The sequence below is a fragment of the Chelmon rostratus genome, chromosome 9 (assembly GCF_017976325.1).
Source record: "Chelmon rostratus isolate fCheRos1 chromosome 9, fCheRos1.pri, whole genome shotgun sequence".
Taxonomy (NCBI): Eukaryota; Metazoa; Chordata; class Actinopteri; order Chaetodontiformes; family Chaetodontidae; genus Chelmon; species Chelmon rostratus.
The window spans coordinates 7,927,731-7,945,814 of NC_055666.1; the positions used below are offsets into that span (position 1 = coordinate 7,927,731).

At 44.4% G+C, this 18,084-nt stretch overlaps 2 protein-coding genes across 4 annotated transcripts; both read left to right on the top strand.

Moving 5' to 3' along the window:
- The first annotated feature begins 8 nt into the window (after nucleotides 1-8).
- On the top strand, nucleotides 9-10,067 carry slc7a2 (solute carrier family 7 member 2). 3 transcript variants are annotated; one of them, XM_041943825.1, is made up of 12 exons: nucleotides 9-233; nucleotides 1,530-1,907; nucleotides 1,992-2,147; nucleotides 3,773-3,938; nucleotides 4,156-4,292; nucleotides 4,374-4,596; nucleotides 5,537-6,069; nucleotides 7,682-7,784; nucleotides 8,515-8,726; nucleotides 8,806-8,972; nucleotides 9,079-9,187; nucleotides 9,498-10,067. In XM_041943825.1, the coding sequence occupies exons 2-12, from the start codon at nucleotides 1,538-1,540 to the stop codon at nucleotides 9,683-9,685; spliced, it is 2,364 nt and encodes a 787-aa protein (XP_041799759.1). In that variant the 5' UTR covers nucleotides 9-233; nucleotides 1,530-1,537; the 3' UTR covers nucleotides 9,686-10,067. The 3 variants fall into 3 exon arrangements, with proteins under 3 accessions (XP_041799759.1, XP_041799760.1, XP_041799761.1); XM_041943826.1 differs by having other exon boundaries at nucleotides 5,537-5,676; XM_041943827.1 differs by having other exon boundaries at nucleotides 5,933-6,069.
- Nucleotides 10,068-12,476: 2,409 nt separating this feature from the next.
- pdgfrl (platelet-derived growth factor receptor-like) lies at nucleotides 12,477-17,152 on the top strand. The gene is made up of 6 exons (XM_041944552.1): nucleotides 12,477-12,702; nucleotides 13,506-13,779; nucleotides 13,875-14,026; nucleotides 15,148-15,441; nucleotides 15,973-16,109; nucleotides 16,827-17,152. Exons 1-6 carry the CDS (start codon nucleotides 12,648-12,650, stop codon nucleotides 17,013-17,015), a joined length of 1,101 nt encoding a protein of 366 aa, XP_041800486.1. The 5' UTR covers nucleotides 12,477-12,647; the 3' UTR covers nucleotides 17,016-17,152.
- The last annotated feature ends 932 nt before the right edge of the window (nucleotides 17,153-18,084 follow it).

Sequence of the window (18,084 nt, forward strand, 5' to 3'; positions counted from 1 at the left end):
CATGCCAGCATATGAACTAGTGTCGAGCACAGTGCTGAAGGAGCGTTTGGAGGCAGCAGTTCATGGGACACCAGTGGATGTTATTTGACGGTTACCTGTACTTCATGTGCAGCTGATCTGCTGTGGCTCCCTGCAGAAGCCAGCTGGAAGAAAAGCACAGCTACTTCTAAAAGCCCTGTCTTTCTGGTGTCTGATCTAAGACCCGTCATATCCTCACAGTGTCATTCAAACAGGTAGGTGCATGCTTCTAATTAAGTTAAATTAAATTTCCAACAACTAATGCTGGAATGTACTAGTCAAAGTTTTGCAGTAGCTGTGTGTTGTGAATGTGAATTTTGCAGAGAAATTCAACACAGTTGAAGACATGACCTAGATTTTGATGTCACTGTGCAATGTAAAATACACATGACATGTATGGAATAATGATGCAGGTTAATGTCTGCACACAAATTACTTGTTTTCTCAATTTCCAAAACTGAATATTCACATGTCAGAATCAGATTTTGGTCTCTTCGCTTTTCATCCACTGTATTCATGGAGACGCTGCAAAGCAGCCCACATTGTAATGTTAATGAGCTGTCACATCCCAAACTCATTTCTCTTGGTCTAAAAAAGCCACACTTAAATGGAGATCAATGCATATTTTGGACGGTCGTCAGTGTTAATTTACTCAAGATAAGCCAAGTGTAGGTTCAAGGAAGAAGCCTTAACTTCAAAAGCACGCTGGAAAGTATTCACTGGAGAGCAGGGATCTTTTATCATTCTGCATTCATGCAAATATTTTCAGCAGGAACCTCAGCAATCTTACTAATGAAAAGAGACATTTTTAGAGACAAGACAATGAAACCAAAGAAGACTCTGAAGTTTGTCTTTTTATGTCCGTTTTAAAGTAATTAGTAAAGAGAGGTGCTGGAATGTCTTTATTGTGTTACAGCGGTGCATTCATGGTCCCTTTATGAATGCAGCTCTTTGAGTACTTAGTCTGCACCATAACCCCAAACAATAGATCTAATGGGATGCTACTGTATGAACTTTACCAGGCTATAGCCCTTGGCAGCCTTCCAGCACGTCACAGTTTGCAGGGTTACTATCCCCGACCACTCTTTAGTCCACCTTCTGTTTCATCCTCACATGTTACGCAACTGACTTCTCAGCATTCTTTTAAGAGAACGAGCTGTAAGAGCTGCTGACTGTGTGAAGCAGGTGAAGTTAAATCAAACTGTACACACAGACCTGACCTTTGGCTTAACAATTCTTGCACCTCATATTGAATAGTAAAAAAGTGCAAATATTGATACTCAGATAAGGAATGATTGATCTTCTGCCCCTTTTTCTCCCTCTCTTGCACTGTGACTTGTTGAGATTTTTCAGATAATATTTCTTCTTCATGTGTGTGTAGAGGCCCTCACGCTGCATGCATACAGAACTGTACACCTACATTTTTTGATTCTGGTCAACCCAGCTATTTAACGCATAGTAAAGTAGGTCAGAGCTTTTTTCAGCCGTTTCTCCTTTTCCTCCATCAACAGGTGTCGACATGCTGGAGCAGGTTCTGTCATTCGGACGCTCCCTGGTGCGCAGGAAAGTGGTCGACCTGAGCAGCCTGGAGGACTCAAAGCTGTGCCGCTGCCTGGGAACCGTCGACCTCATCGCCCTCGGGGTGGGCAGCACTCTGGGCGCCGGTGTCTACGTCCTGGCCGGCGAGGTGGCCAAGGGCGACTCAGGCCCCAGCATTGTCATCTCCTTCCTAATTGCTGCCCTAGCCTCCGTCATGGCTGGCCTGTGTTATGCTGAGTTTGGGGCACGCGTCCCCAAGACCGGCTCTGCTTACCTTTATAGCTACGTGACAGTAGGAGAGATCTGGGCCTTCATCACTGGTTGGAACCTCATCCTCTCCTATGTGATTGGTGAGTTAGAGACTATCTTTGCAGTACATGACATTTAAAGACGATGCTGATTCTTCACGCTGCCTGTTTGTTGCTTTCTCACAGGTACCTCCTCAGTTGCCAGGGCTTGGAGTGGCACGTTTGATGAAATGATAGGAGGACACATAGAGATATTCTGTAAAACCTACTTCAGCATGAACTCTCCTGGTTTGGCTCAGTACCCTGACTTCTTTGCAGTCTGCCTCATACTGCTGCTCTCTGGTAAGGCAACACACAAAGGCTGAATATCAAAGTGTGTTTGCACAGTGGCCACAGAGAAAGAACGGAAATTAGGGCCGCTCCATTTTGTTTAATACCGCCAGCTTTTATGAGCCGCAGCTGGCATAATCCAATAAAGAGATGGCAGGACACTGTGTGACAAGTGTTTAATAGGGCAGAGCAGTGTGAGTCCACTGGGAACCCACATTCTCCCCTTGCTTTTCAAAATATCCCCCATCATCCTGCTAGTTTTCAGCAGTTTTCGCTTCTGCTTCCCACAGTCACACACACCCACAGCTGGCAACAGCACAAGTGCACTTTCTTTACAACCTCAGGCCACTGAGATGCTCCACTGTAGCAGCGGAGGGTTTCGTATCGTCAGCAGCTGCTGGTGATTGGGAGAGCGCTCCATATTTGTTTCTGGTAGTCAGACTCATGACAGTCCAGGGATTCAAACTGAACATGTTTTGATTAAATTCCACCTTTAGGACCCTCAGGCTGAATCTGAAAACTTTATCATGTGTTATATCTACTGGCCTGCCAATGCGCTGATTCCATTAGGTCAGTGTGATCCAGAAACAATCCACTAGTGTTGGTGGTTTTTAAGGCCCCAGATGTAGAACTTATGCAATACGTATCCATCAAAACAAACAAACAAAAAGATCAGCTCCTGCTTTTGTGAAAACTAGAAGGAAAACTAGAGCTTTGTAACTTTTCCACCTTTATTATGGTCTGAAACGCTCCATATTGTGTTCTGTACATTTTTGGGACATTTATCTTATCTAACAGATTCTTTAATGAATGTATTCATCACACAGTCCCACTGGCTAATCATCAGTATGTGAGCATTGCCCTTGCTCATTAGTACGCTGATGTTAGCATTTAGTAGGGGTGGGGGATATGATCACAGTATTTTTTTGTGTTTGATGTGTGTGCGCAGTGTGTGGTGGAGGTGTTACACTTTTATTTCAGACTGCAGCTGATATTAAAGCTATTTAATTCAAAGAACAATGACACTACTAAGAAATGTAGTTTAAGTAGTAATGTTGCTACTTTTAGTGGCAGAAAACCAAAAAGCATATTATAGCCATGACAGTGAGGAAAATAGTAGTTACTGGATGTAACTCCAGTTCTACCTGCACGTTATGGCAGCCACAGTAAAGTGCATTATTTTTATTATGATGAAACTTTCATCACGGTAATGACCGTGTTGCAAAATCCATGTGGTGGCACGACGTCACACTGGTGATGATGATGAAACCAGTACACTGCCCACCCCTTTCATTTGGCTCAAAGCACCGCTGGGCCTAAGTGGGCTACAGCCTCACAGAGCCTGGATGTTCACTCTAACATGTTAAAATTCATCAAGTGGCAATTTTCTTATGATGTCTGGCTCAGTTTGTAAAAACATGCAGTGGGTGTCTGTTGGAAAAACAGAGTTTTTTCTCTTTAGTGACATAACTTAATTGGAATGATCACTAATTGATTATGAATGATAATGATGGTGTGTGCAAATACACAGAGTAACTACTGGGCTTTAACAGATGCAATATTTGTTGAACCAGCAGTAGCATTTCAGCCAAACTACAACAAACCTCACATCTGTGTTGCCTTTTTGCTCATCCCAGGACTCCTGTCGTTTGGGGTGAAGGAGTCAGCCTGGGTCAACAAGTTCTTCACTTCAATCAACGTGCTCGTGCTCTTGTTCGTCATCGTCTCCGGCTTCGTCAAAGGAGACGCACATAACTGGAAGATATCCGAAGAATCCCTTATAAATGTCACCATAGTTACGAGGTAATTCACTCATCTGTAAACCATTCCAGTTGTGTGTTTTGATAGCCCACAAATACAAAGCTGTTCCCCAAACACACAGCGGCACCAGTATTCCAGTTTGTTTGTGTTCATGCGGTGCTCCCTATCAAACACGCAGTGCAGCTGGGGCCAAACTTTTCCTCACGTCACCCACATTTTTTGTCCAAGTGTTGTATGAGAATGAGTTCGCGTGTTTCAGGAACTTGTCAGCGACGGCCAACGTGAGCAGCGATTACGGAGCCGGAGGATTTATGCCTTACGGCTTCAGCGGGACCCTGGCTGGAGCCGCCACCTGCTTCTATGCTTTTGTTGGATTTGACTGCATTGCAACGACAGGTGAGCTGAGGTCGTTTCTTAGCACGGTTTGATATCACCAAAGCTAAATGTGGAGATGTTTGCCACGTCTGTGTGTGACAGGTGAGGAGGTAAAGAACCCTCAGAGAGCCATTCCCATCGGCATCGTGGTGTCACTGACCGTGTGTTTCCTGGCGTACTTTGGCGTGTCAGCGGCGCTCACGCTGATGATGCCCTACTACCTGCTGGATGAGAAGAGCCCTCTGCCCATGGCCTTTGAATATGTGGGCTGGGGCCCTGCTAAATATGTGGTTGCTGCAGGTTCACTGTGTGCCCTCTCTACCAGGTAACCACTGGATTTACTTTTGTAAAATAAGTTGAGGAGAAAATATCAGTATTTCTGGCAGATGAAAGCATTTAGATATTTGCTGTATTTGAATTTATAGCTTTAATTTCTGATTGATGTGCATGCTATAAATGGGTGATAACATGGTGAATGAGATCTGGTCAAAAACTATGACCACACATCTCTGTCTGTGTCTTGTTATGGGATTGATTCCTGTTGTTTAACAGGGCATAGGGTGCAGTGCTCAATTCTCTCTGTTCTCAGATACCCGCATGTCTTTGTAATATACTATTTTTAATTAAAACATCTAAAAGGAGGTGGGTAAGTGTGTCTCAAAGCAATATATTGCTGTGACATAATTCTGTCTTTCTTCCCTGAAGGTTTGCTTTGTCAGTTCCCCCTTCAGTTTCACCTCAGCAAACCCTGGTGGATGTAAGTCAACAACTTATCCCATGAGCCGCATTTGTGTGCATTTCACCAAACTGGACCTGAACCATTTCAATTAAGGACGAGTTAGTACCTGCAATTAGTGTTTAAGCTGTTGCTTCTGGGTCTGCCGTTTGGCATGTTAACACTTCTGGGCAATAATAACTCGAAAGCCCGTGAAACCTCTTTAAATCCAGCTCTAAACCAGTTCTCAAAACTGAGGAAAACAACAAAAATATACCCTCAAACATAAGAATTTGTCTGTTGTGGGACATTAGTGACATGGCTTTGTAAGCAGTCACATTCTATTGTGCTCCATTCACGTAATTTGATGAAAGTGAATGAAAGGAAATGATGCCATGGGATAAAATCCAACAGGGAAGAAAGACACTCATTGACTTTAATCATGCTCTGAAGCTTTAACTGTATAATTGTAAGTGTGTGTCTGTATGTGTGTGTGTTTGGGGCTCTTGACTAACGTGTTGGTCTTGCATGTCTCTGCTGTCTCATGCAGTCTGCTGGGCTCCATTTTCCCCATGCCTCGTGTAATCTATGCTATGGCAGAGGATGGGGTGCTTTTCAAAGTCTTAGCCCGAATCAATCCTAAGACGAAGACCCCACTTATTGCCACTATGACCTCCGGTGTAGTAGCAGGTGAGAGCCGGGGAGAGTCATCATTCCTGCTAATCTTTGTCCACCAATCAACTGTGAAAGACACAGTCAAAGATGCAGATAATCATTTGGCTCTTTTCTTCCTGAAATTGACCCACCCTTCACTTTCTGCTTTAAATGATCCAGTTGTAGGAGGTTTTCCCTCCATATGCAGATGTTGTTCTTTCATAGTTGTGCAGGTGTCATGTTTTCTTTCCCAGAGTGCCCTCCACTTAACCATGAACCGTCTTCTCCCTAGCCTTTTGGGCTCCATGTTCCCTCTGCCGCGCATTCTCTTTGCCATGGCACGAGACGGTATTCTGTTCAAATTTATGTCCAAAGTGAGTAAACGCCAGTCGCCTGTTGCTGCCACCATGGCGGCAGGTACCACCGCGGGTAAGCTCCCGAGACAAGGTCTCGCCTATCATGGGGTTGTGTCCTGGACTTGTATGGGGTTTTTATTTGTGCACATGCACTGTGGTGATGGTGGTGACTGCATGTTAAAGCTGGTGATGGTGTTTCCGAAAGCATGTGAGAAAACATTACACATATCATGGCTGCTAAGTTTATGCACATTTGTTAATTTTAATAGTTATCTGTGTTCACAGCTTCAGTCCATCTGGCCCTCTCAATATAAATGTATGGAAATAGAGAATTAGCTACTGGAAATGAACTAACTACGCCTACTGTAGCTTCGTAGACTACATTCTGATGTCTTTAAAAGAAGAGTTAAAAACATTGTAGGAAACCTCATAGTGATGACTCCAGGAAGTCACTGACACACTCTGACACATAATCAGCAAAACCAGAATGTGTTGTTCTTACACGTTGGATAAACGAAATTGCACTAAAAGGTGAGAATGAAAAAAATGATGAGGCGTGGTTTCCCGGAGGATTATGCACTGGATTTCCTGGCTGGAACCAGCGATTTCTTGGAGTCATGCCATCACTGTTGAGTTGCCGGGTTGTAGCTTTGTATTTAACACGCAGCCATGAGAGCAGTAGCAATTTTCTCACCCGAACTCTCAGCAAGAAAGTGAACAATACCCAAAATGTCATATTCCTTTCAATGCGCTCCCATGTCATGAAATCCTTCATGAAGAACTGTGAGAGTTACAAGCTGTGTTGTTAAACTTCAACGAGGAGGAGACTGTAGTGAGGTTTTCTTTGAATTTGAAGATGTCACCACGGTGGAGAGCAGCTAGTCTTTATTCAAGTACTGTCGTGTCAACACAAGTCATTTCAATTTCTCTTGACAATATTTCCAGAGAAATGTAGCTTTAATACCGCTGACCTCCAGTGGTTTAACTCCACAGTGTGTCAATCCACCATGACTCAAGTGAAAAACTTCCTCTAACGTGCTGTGAAGTTAGTCGTCAGTCACGTAAAGTGACTTGAATTAGATATTCTATCACCTCTAATGACTAAGTAAAGAAGAATGAGTTTCTTCTTTACTTGCTCAGGTGTATGACCTGACCCGGTCAAATGAAGTGTACTGAGCAAATGGTCGAATTGGGTGGGGGTGGGGGGGGCTGTGATCTTTCTTCATGTCTTAATGTAATGTTGCGAGAAGTGGCGACATGCCGCTGCTCTGTGTTTGAACTGTGCTGCTGAGATCAGCTCCAGTCTGGTGCTGAGACACACCAGAGGGAAACGCCGCAGCGTCTGTCACATCAAAGGCCGCTCGGCGTGCAGATGATTACAGCTGTCAGCCCGGGGAAATATTTCGCTCTTTTGTGTTTTTTCTTTGTGGAAAACATGTCTGCATGAAGTTTAATTTGCATCTGTTCATGTGCATTCGTGAAATGGTGCATCTGCAGAAAGAAAGTCTTTGCATTTTTAACTAGAGAACATAATTGTTGCACGGCTGTATGTGGGTGGAAATGAATGTTTTCATGTATTTTGTTAAACTGATTGCTCCAGTAGTCAGTGATGATCCCGTCTCTGACACATGCTCTTGTAAAGATGAAGTGTTAGTGTTAATTGTGTGTTTTTTTGCTCACTATAGCCATCATGGCTTTCCTGTTTGACCTCAAAGCGCTGGTTGACATGATGTCCATTGGCACTCTGCTGGCCTACTCCCTGGTTGCTGTGTGTGTACTGATTCTCAGGTGGGTACATTTATAAATAACTTATATATATATTTAAAAAAATAGATTAAAAAGATCTAATTTGTGCAACACTGTGAAACAGCTTCCCTCCCAGCTTTTCCCAAAACCCACAGGTATGATTATCCTGTCAGTGTAACATACGCCTCATGTTGTTGCATCACACTGGTGATGTAAGAGCACTGAATGTTCCCATTGTATGAATGTGAAGTGGCTGCTTGAGCGAATGAAGGTGTTTACTTAGGTTTTCTGTACTTGCTAAACTCCGGCCCTGCTGCACAGCTCTGCCGGTTTGACTCATCACCACAGATGCAATAAACACAGACACGGTGTTCGCTCCCTGGTTTCAGCTGGATTTATAGCCCTCGGTTGTTTTGTCAAACCAAACATCATAAGCTGTTTCACAATCAAAGCGGTTTGTATAAAGGACGTGCTGTATATACGCAGGCAGGGGAGCGGGCAGCTGCTCAGGAGGTAAAGCGGCTGTCTGCCAATCAGACGCTCGATGGTTTGATCCCAGGCCTCTGCGGTCTGCATGTCCATGTTGCAACATACTGAATCATACATACTGAGTGTGTGTGTGTTATGGCTCCTGATAAGCAGGTGGCAGCATGCATGGCAGCGTCTGCCACCAATGTATGAATGTGTGTGAATGGATGAATGCTGACTGAAAACTGAATGCAGTAGAGACATGCAGTAAGAGGCTTTAAACTGTAATGTCTCTGCGGTCCAGGTACCAGCCCGATGGAGCCCTAGAGCGGCGGGCAGGCGCCGGAGAGCGGGACTACCTGTCCTCTGAGGGGGGCGAGTCTGACCTGACAGAGTCGGAGTCCCACCTCAACATGCTGAAGGGTGGCAGCTCCACCCTGCAGGCTGTCCTGCACCCTCCGGTCTCGCCCTCTGAGCATTCCTCCAGCGTGGTCAACATATCCATCTGCGTGCTCGGTAAGCAGGCCAGGTTCAAATCTTAGTTTTCTGATGTAAGTGAGGATGCGAGCGTCACGTGTGCGTTTTGAAACCGCAGTGCTGGCAGTGTGCGTGCTCAGCTATCTCACCACGTACCACATTGGCGCCATCCTTCGTATAGAAGTGTGGATCCTGGCGTTGCTGTCCCTGTGTCTCCTCATCTTCAGCGTCTGCGTCTTCATGGTCTGCAGGCAGCCTCAGACCAGCAAGAAGGTCTCCTTCATGGTGCGTAGCAGCTCAATAAGTCCACCGTTTGCATACCAAGTGCTGCACTGTGGAATGAGACCCATCCAATGCAAATACATTCATTTTGTGCTTGTTGCCATCGCAGGTTCCTCTTCTGCCTTTTCTGCCCATTCTGAGCATATTTGTCAATATTTACCTCATGGTTCAGCTGAGTGGAGATACGTGGATACGTTTCTCTGTGTGGATGGCTGTGGGTGAGTGTCTTTTAACTGCTGCTCCAAACAATTACAAACAGCCATGTTTGTAATTGTTTGTAAAAAAGTAAATTTGTAATAAAGTAAATTTGTAATAAAGGAACAGTTTGACATTTTAGGAAATACGCTTATTTGCTCTTTTTGTCTGGAGTCAGATGAGAAGATCAATACCAGTGTGTATGCTAAGCAAGCAGCCCGAGTGGAGACGCTGATCTTAGCTTAGCATAAAGGCTGGAAAAAATGTCAAACTTTACCCTGTGATGCCTCCGCCAGTGGGGTCATTTTATATCTTGTCCAACACTCTCCTCAGGCTTCCTGATCTACTTCGGCTACGGCATGTGGCACAGTGTGGAGCGCCAGCGCCTACTCCAGGGCCCGTTAAACGGCAGCAGCGCCCAGGAGCACGGCAAGCCCAGCAGGGAGAAGCAGGTCGGCGTGGCTGCAGCAGAGAAAGACCAGGAGCCTTTCATCTGCCCAGAAAAGACCAGCCAGTGTTGAAGTTTACCAGCTCATTTACAGACTGCGTGAGGCGCCAGATGCATGAAAGCACACAGCAGCGCTGCCTTGATGCGCCTGTTCATACAGCTCCGCCACGTGTGCCTCAGTCACAAGTACATTCAGTCTGCGAAGGCAGCATCAGTATTCAGCATCAGTGGCCACAGGATGCGGAGCCGCTCCGTCACTGATGGATCCACATCCTGTAGGTCACTTTGCGTGTCATGGACAGCATTGGAGGCACAATTGAGAGGACAGGTAACACACTGGAGAGTGATGTTCATTTCCTTTAACACTGAAGCAGTCAAGGCCAAGACTGCAGCAAAGCTGTTCTGTTTCATTTTGAGTTCTTAGTGCGTGACTAATTTTGTCTTTTCTGTTCATTTTTACATTGAAGCAGGTCTGTACAGGGGGGGGGGGGGGGGGGGGGGGGGGGGGGGGGGTTGAATGTGAAGTCTTGGCAGTCGGTGTTATCCATTTAATGAACACATGTTATTATAGTCTGATATACCCATTATGTACTAGTATTAAAAATAATGTTAGTTTGTGGTAAAAGCACTTGTTCTTTGACACAAATGTACGTTGCTGAAAAAGGACATTAACACTATGTTAAAGATGTGTTGTCAATCGGAAAGTTGAAATTTATTTTAGAACTATTTTGTGCATAATTGTTTTTCATGCATACATGTAAAATTGTGATATATGTATAAAAGATAATCAAGACGCTGCCACGTTTAGACCAGTGCCCAGTAGTTTTGTAGGCGCCTGGTTTACTGTATCTGTCAGAGAGCTGAACGTCGGCCGAGTGCTGGAGCAACGATTCAGGCTTCTGTGGCTTCGCTGCAACACATCATATCAGATATCGCACATATCTCTTCTCCGTCAGTCAGGATGTTGTGGGTTTATTCAACACAGGTTCACTTGTTTATTTTTGCTTGGGTGCCTTTTTATCTGTGAACTGTTACAATCCGAATATGAAGGTTTTGAGAACTCTCTTTCCACTCTGTCAGGTTGTGTATGAGATGCTGTTTTTTCCTGTTTGTCTGATATTTTGTGGTATTTTGATACAGTTGCAGACTTGCTGTTAAAATAAGCTTCATGAATTAATTCTGCAGACGGCTTTGCCATCTAACAAGAAGGACAACTGATAATTACAAGTTAAAGTATTATATAAAAATAGGTCTGCCTTGCAACATCGTTCAGATGGACTGGGCATTTTTTCAGGTTTATTCTCTTGTGTTCAGTCTTACTTCAGTGACTCCAGTCTGTGTTGCTTTGTAACCGGTTTGAAGAGGCTTTTTGTGCTGAGTTGCATGAAGATTCAGTTCTCATATTCTTTCCTCTGGGCTCTTAGGGGGCACCCTGTCTTTCTTGTGCTATGAAATGTGAGGCTCAGTGAGATCTAGTTTACAGTAGAAACGTGTGTTCTGTCTCGTCTTTCACCTGTACTGCCAGTGTTTCACACCATCGGACGTGGAGAAATCCTATTCTTTTCAAGAGGTCAGATACTGTGGCTGTAGGAGGTCGGTGATTGGTCGATCAGGTTGATTGAAGTGTGCAGTGCAGTGGTTCAAATGAATGTGGAACAAATTGAGAAGCTCGTCTCTGCGGGAGTCAGGTGGGTTTTCTACTATACTGAACCTCTACATTATCAGTGTAGAGTCTTCCAGTGAGGTTACAGGATGAAGCACATAGAGGTAACCATGATGTCATGATTTAGTATCACTTGTTACCAACTTCACTGCCAAAAACAATAAATGTATTTTCCAGTTAGACGGTGTTTGGTGTTTTCATTTTTTGTCACCATGATTACTGTCTCTTAGCAGGAAATAAGGAATTCACTTTGAGTGACTAAATCAAAGAGGAACGGGTTCATTTATGATGTAGACAGTGCCACCATGTGGCCATGTAGGAAGCACATTTTGACCTCCAAAAGTGTGAGAGAAATATTTTTCGTTTTGTTTTCCTGCATACTGTCCAGTCCAATGTATATGCATCCGTAGGGTGGTGGAAGAAGTCCTCAGATCTTTTACCCAAGTTTATGCACCAATGGAAACATGCTCCACCTAAAATACTCCTGTTTAAGGAAAAGTACAGAACTATTCACATCAAAGTAAAAGTGCTTGTTCTGCGGAAAATGTCCCATGTGATGGATATATTATCATACAGGACACTATTAGTTAATGCTGATGCACTGATGTGTAAGCAGCATTTTACTGTTGCAGCTGCTTGAGGTGGAGCTGGTTTTAATTACTGACACCGACAGACTGTTGGGTGGTGATTCCCACCTCTGAGGGGTCATGAGATGATTAATGGGGTTGGAAAGAAGAAAAAATGTCGCCTCTTTGGGGCTCAAACAGTTATTCTAATAAAACCATGTGAGAGGTTTGGAGGGGAAACGTCTCATACACATCTGAAAGTTGGCTGGGGCCCAAAACCACACATTTTCTTACACATAAAGTGGTAATACTCATGTCAATTACCTCAAAACGGTTGCAAATTCTTGTAGGCATGGCCTGTCTGACACGGTGACATGCACACATATTGATATCGATCACATGGCATCACAGAAAAAAAGCACTGAAAGAGGTATTTGGTCGGGAGGAACAATTAGAGACCAAAAACTGTTGTGCATATGGTGTATATGAGTAGTGTTTTAAATGCGGGCCGAACCTTTGAGAAGCAGTGTGATTCACACTCCATCAGAGGGCTCCAGAGTACGTGTTTCTGCTCATCAGGTCTGAGGAGAGGGAGTAAACAGAAGGGCTCTGAACTTATTTTCCCTTTTCCTCTCATTCTGTGAGGAGGATGGAGCTGGAAATCTAAACAGAGTAGCTGGAGCCTGCAGAGTTCCAGCGAAGCTCCGAGCCTGACCTCCTCTCCTACTGAGCCCCTCGCCAAACCTCCCCGACCTGTGCGGCCCCGCAGAGCTGTCGCCCCTCTGACCACCCATAGTCAGACCACTATGAAGCTCTGGGTTGTGCTTTGCCTGGCTCTGCTCTGGGTGGAGCTCCATAATGGTGAGTAAAGTGTACATCTCCACATATGTCTCTTAGATTTATGAGTGAAGCAAAGTGACTGTTAATTTCATCATGGGAACTTGGAGTGTAACCTGGGAGTAGTGGGAGGATTAGATAATCTGAGGTTGTGTAAATATTGGCTGTGGGCTCCGGTCTCTGTGATGGGCGTAGAATGGGAGGTGGATTCACAAAGAAGCAACTCTTATCCACAGATGGCAAAGACAAGCATTTTATTCATTTGTCAGTCATATTGTGTTTCCTCAGCCACACACTGCAGCCAATGTGCTGTATATGAATTATATATAGTGCATGTGAATGGTAAAAGTTTGCATACTGTTAGAGCTGCGTGAGTTTTTGCAAAGTATTTCTGCAGACCAACTCAAACCAGCTGCATCTGAGGCACGCAACAGGCGTTTCTAATTAGCCGGCCTTTACTGCTGACCTCTCCTTGGAGTTCTCGTTAATGCTGCACCGAAGGATAGAACAACAAACCCCGCAAAGTCTACAGGCTGATCGTTTTGTTCTCATCTTTAATGGTTTATGTGTCCTGTGCCCGCTGAGACATACGGCTGAAAGGCAGGCTGGGCTCTGGACATTTTGTGCCAGTAATAAGGATTTCATGCTTCCTGTTCAGCTGTTGTCACAGCTGGGGGAAACACAAAGAGTAGCAGTACAGATGAGCCTACGCCAGTCTGCTGTTTCTGTGAAGAATTAGGCCGCAGTGCAGTTACAGATGAGACTTCCCTTTGTTATCTTTGTTATCTTTGCTCCCTCCTCTTACCCTCCTTCCTCTGTGCGTCCAGGTGCTTGCCAACAAGTCAAGCGGAGAAAAGACATAGGAGAGAACCGCATCCGGCCAGGGGGGAAACGGGTAAAGATAAGACACCCCAAACTAAAGGACGGAGCGGGGAAAGGCCAGTCCCTGTTGACCCAGGTGCTAGATAAGGGACGCTTTGTGCGCCTGGGCCACAGCACAACTCTGACCCCTGGGAAGAACATAGAGCTGCGCTGCAAAGGCAACTCTATCGGATGGTCATACCCGACCTACCTGGACACCTTCAACGACTCGCGCCTCAGGTGCTGGAAGCAGATATCGGCTGTTTTATTTTTTTTATGTCTGCTCTAAGTTGATGTGAATGTGACACTCTCATATTTTTGTTTCCCGCCTCCAGCATCAAGCAGAGCGACAAGTACAGTCAGCTGATCCTGACGTCGCCCTCTGCTGCTGACACAGGGCCCTACAGCTGCTGGGTGATAGTGTGTGACGGCACGGACTGTGAGAAGGACCACGACCGCACCTATGTCTCCTACATCTACTTCACAGGTGGTTCAGTAGGATATAGAGCATGCTGTGTGCTACAGTTGTGTTGTCTAAAATTAGCAACAAGGAATATTTGCAAAGACTAATTTTATCACTTATGACTTTAAAGGTCAACAGTTTATTCTAAGATAAGATCAGTGAGAAGGCATCATGGTGAAGGAGTAGAAGCAATCTTTAGGTTGGGAGCCAACATGAAGGTGAAGCTTTTCTTTTAGCCTTGTTTGCCCCTCCTGACAATGCTCATTTCATTTTGTTTAATTTCAAAGCTGCACTAATCACCGTCTTTATATCCACAATGGATCTACTGACAGTGTATGCTCTGATACACCAACTGCGCGCCAGCGGCTCAGCATTAAACAGCAGACAGACAAAGATAGTGACTGGCTGTGAACAGAGTGGAGTGTTCAGCAGCTAGATGTTTCACTCAGGAGTAGGTGGAGACCAAAACAAAGCTAAAAGAAGAGTTAATATTGGATTTATATTTGTGAAGAGGCCAGAAACATGAAATCCAAATGACTGATGATGATGATGATGATGATACACCCTGTCTGCTGAATCTGTAAATAGGTCATTTTTGGCTGCATGTTCACATATTAGCTTTATGGTGCTCATGTTTCAGGGTTGCATTTATAGTTTTTTCTGGCCTCAGATGAATTCTTGATTCTAAATTGGTTCAGTTCATTTAAGGACTGCTTATCAGTGGCTGTAAACTGTTGGATCAACATGTAGCATCAAATCCAGCGCTAACAGTTATATCTGCAAGCTGAAATGCATTTTGTTAAGTTGTTTAAGGTGTTTTTTTTAATATTATCAGCAATCAAGACATAAACATAATTCCCTTTGAAAGCCTTTAGCCTCAGTGCCTTGACTACTTTATTAACCATCCATAATGTCATCAGTGACTATTTAAACCCCCTTAGTTTTATTGAAATGCAATGTTGTGATTTATAATGAACTAGCTGGTGAAGGTTTAATGTCTTCCTCATAAACACAAAGCTGTCCATCAAACACATTAGTCATCTTTATGATAGGATGACCTGTCTTCATTTTTGCACCAGTGTCTTTGAGGACATCTGCACCTTGTGACTGACTGTTTCATGCCACACATTTGTCCCTCTGAGCAGACAAAGACAACCTCTTCGTCCCTTCCGCCATCCACTTTGAGATCGTGTACCTGCGCCCGGACAGGCCTGCTGTGGTGCCCTGTCGTGTGACCGACCCGCAGGCCAAGGTGTCCCTGCACAGAGAGGTGCCTCCAGAGGAGCTCACAGCCAACGGGACGCTGGTGGCCTATGAGCCCAACAAGGGGTTCATCCTGCAGAACCCCAGCCCAGAGCATCAGGGGGTCTTCTACTGCAAGGCTGTGACCAAGGGCACCCCTCAGATCTCCACGAAGTACCAGCTGCTCTATGTGGAGGGTGAGGATGCAGCAATCGCACAACACTTCAGCGCGGTGATAAATACAGTAACATATGGTGATGCTGCTCCAAGTGCAGGACCAGTAACCATTTCCCTATACATTTTACGGTCAAACATAGTGCTTGTCATCTTATTGATTAAAAGTGCCAAGAACCGCCATGAGAGGCGTTTCCACCATCACTAATCAATTGCTGATGACTTTACTTCATCAGCTTCCAAGAAAAGGTTTTCAAAAGCCTCCTCACTCCTCACTGCTGAGCTCGGTTTATGTGGGCACTTGCCAGCTGAAGTCTGGATTGATGAAATGGAAATTGTGTGTGGTTTAGGGAAAATTAAGCTCCCATGGCATGTTTGATTGGCAGATGGCGTGAAATAGAGTTTGGACTGATGATGGTGGTTTAACTGTTTAAATGCCACTAAGCTTTCATCTATTAGCATCACTCCACACACATTTCTCATACAGTTTTTGTGGATAGTGGACATAATTAGACATTAGGTAGTTCATATTGTTTACTGTCTCTTGCTGACAGTTCCCAGCGGGCCACCATTTGTGAGCCTCGAAGCCAATCCGGAGTCTGTGAGAGGGGGCGACAACATCAATGTGACCTGCACGGTGCTGGGGGAGCCCGAGGTGGACGTGAGCTTCACCTGGTCTTATCCCGGTCAGGTGAGAGGAAGACTGGGCTGAGAGCCAAAAGTCAAACCTGAGTCAGGACAAGAGACAACAGTCAGTCTGTGTTTATACACGTCAGCTCAAAGAAATGGAGAAAGAAATGAACTGATTTGCAAAATGATTTTTAAAAGCCATTTTGCATGTACGCTGTATAATAATAAATCTAGCTGTTTTATATCCCACTATAAAAGAATAATTTAGGACGCATCAGATAAGATTTCGTAATCTCTCGTAGTAGAAGGTAACCAGCCACAGCGAGGTGCTGTCCCACTCTGAAACATTACTTTTGATGGCCTCATTAAAGATTACATCTACTCCTTCTCTCACTCACTGAGAAACCCAGAGTTTCTGAACACGTAGTTTTGTTGAAGTTCGTTGAACTGCTGGATACAAGATCCTGCTTCACTGAAAAGTCCAGTGTTTGTGCACAGGAGGTTTCAGGTTTCCACATCACACGGTGATGTCACAGAATCCTGCTGGTGCACATGTTGAACTGAGATTTAAAGTGAGCGCAGAGAAACTTTCCCCCTTCAGGAACGTAAAAAAAAAAAACCTCTACACACAAATTATTCTGCACAGTGAGGCTCAAACATCCAAGTGAGGTAAAGCAAAAGATTTTCAGGGGGAAGGGATCTTTAACGCTTCCTGTTGATAAACCATGATGAATTTAGTGATCTGTTGTGAAAGCATGTTTTTTTTTTTATTGTGTAGGACTATCGCCCAGTTCACATCCAAACTTCCTGGAGGCTGGTTAACAGAGGCATGGGCCACACCACGCGGGTCTCCCAGAGCGTCATGACTGTAGAAGACATGGAGACCATCGACTTTGGGACCTATGTCTGCAAAGCCAAGAACCAGCATGGTGAGACAATTGTGACGACCAACATCATCTCCAAATAGCCCCAGAGGAGCCTGAGTCTTGGTCATCTTTGATGTGACTGTGTTGTTGAGATGTAACTGTAACACACATGTATATACATAAAAATGGGTGTATTTTTAGATTGCAGAATGTGGTAACATAATAAAGATTTGCTACATCTTTTGTTGAGTTAATTTTCAAAAGTGACACCTTATGTTTGCTGTGTGACAGGTTAATGTAAACATGCATAAAGCCAGCAGTCAAACAAGTTCTAATAGTGCAGGGGATTCATTTTGCAGCAGGATAATGAGCCTGAACTGTACTGCAGTGAGGTTTCCTACAGTCACCAGACCTCAGATCTACTGAACATGTCTGGGAACATCTAATAAGAGGAAAAGCTGTTTCATAACATGCTTCATGAGACGCTCTACAGGAGTGTGGGTTTAAAAGAGATTCTCTAAGTTGCAGAATGGATGCTAAATTTTAAAATAAATATTACCTTTAAAAATTGTAGTAACAAATGAAACAAGAGTTATGGGTAGTGGAGTCAGATTTTAAGGCCTTTATGGCAGGCACAACACCCGACTGCTGTCAACCCTAGCGCTCTGATGTGTTGGACACCTAATCAAACATCATGACTAATCATAGTTGGCCTTTACGCTGCACTTAAATTACATCATGATGCTGGAGAAGAGAGCAGCAGCCATCAGAGACTTGCTCTGGCTTTGTAGCATGTTGTGCAGAGGTTGAAGTGTGGTTTAAAGCTGAGCTGTGTGCCAGGCTGACGTCCTAATGCACTCCGTATGTGGAATGTGATCTGCAGGCCCACAACTTACTTTGGTCCAATGCAACACTTGCTACAGTTTCCACTTTGCTGAATCGTTGCTGGTTGTTATGATTTTGAAATGTACTTTAGCTAAGCATGTGGATATTTGTGATTTAGAAAACATTCAAAGACATTTGTCTCAGCAGTCCCAAGGCTGGACTGATACCTGCTGCATTCAAGTTTTCCACCCCAGGAAAAACTCTCCTGTGACATACCTCTTAAAAGGTAACTGCAAGTAGAGTTCCATCTGCTGCGATCGAGTCAAAATGTGTAGCTCACAGTTA

What these genes read in the sequence shown, in the direction of transcription:
- slc7a2 (XM_041943825.1), top strand. Translation starts at nt 1,538, where the DNA reads ATGCTGGAGCAGGTTCTGTCATTCGGACGCTCCCTGGTGCGCAGGAAA. An exon ending in AATGTCACCATAGTTACGAG is followed by an intron (nt 3,939 to 4,155) that starts GTAATTCACTCA and finishes CGCGTGTTTCAG; the next exon opens with GAACTTGTCAGCGACGGCCA. An exon ending in TGACTGCATTGCAACGACAG is followed by an intron (nt 4,293 to 4,373) that starts GTGAGCTGAGGT and finishes TGTGTGTGACAG; the next exon opens with GTGAGGAGGTAAAGAACCCT.
- pdgfrl (XM_041944552.1), top strand. Translation starts at nt 12,648, where the DNA reads ATGAAGCTCTGGGTTGTGCTTTGCCTGGCTCTGCTCTGGGTGGAGCTC. An exon ending in CTGGGTGGAGCTCCATAATG is followed by an intron (nt 12,703 to 13,505) that starts GTGAGTAAAGTG and finishes CTGTGCGTCCAG; the next exon opens with GTGCTTGCCAACAAGTCAAG. An exon ending in CTCCTACATCTACTTCACAG is followed by an intron (nt 14,027 to 15,147) that starts GTGGTTCAGTAG and finishes CCCTCTGAGCAG; the next exon opens with ACAAAGACAACCTCTTCGTC.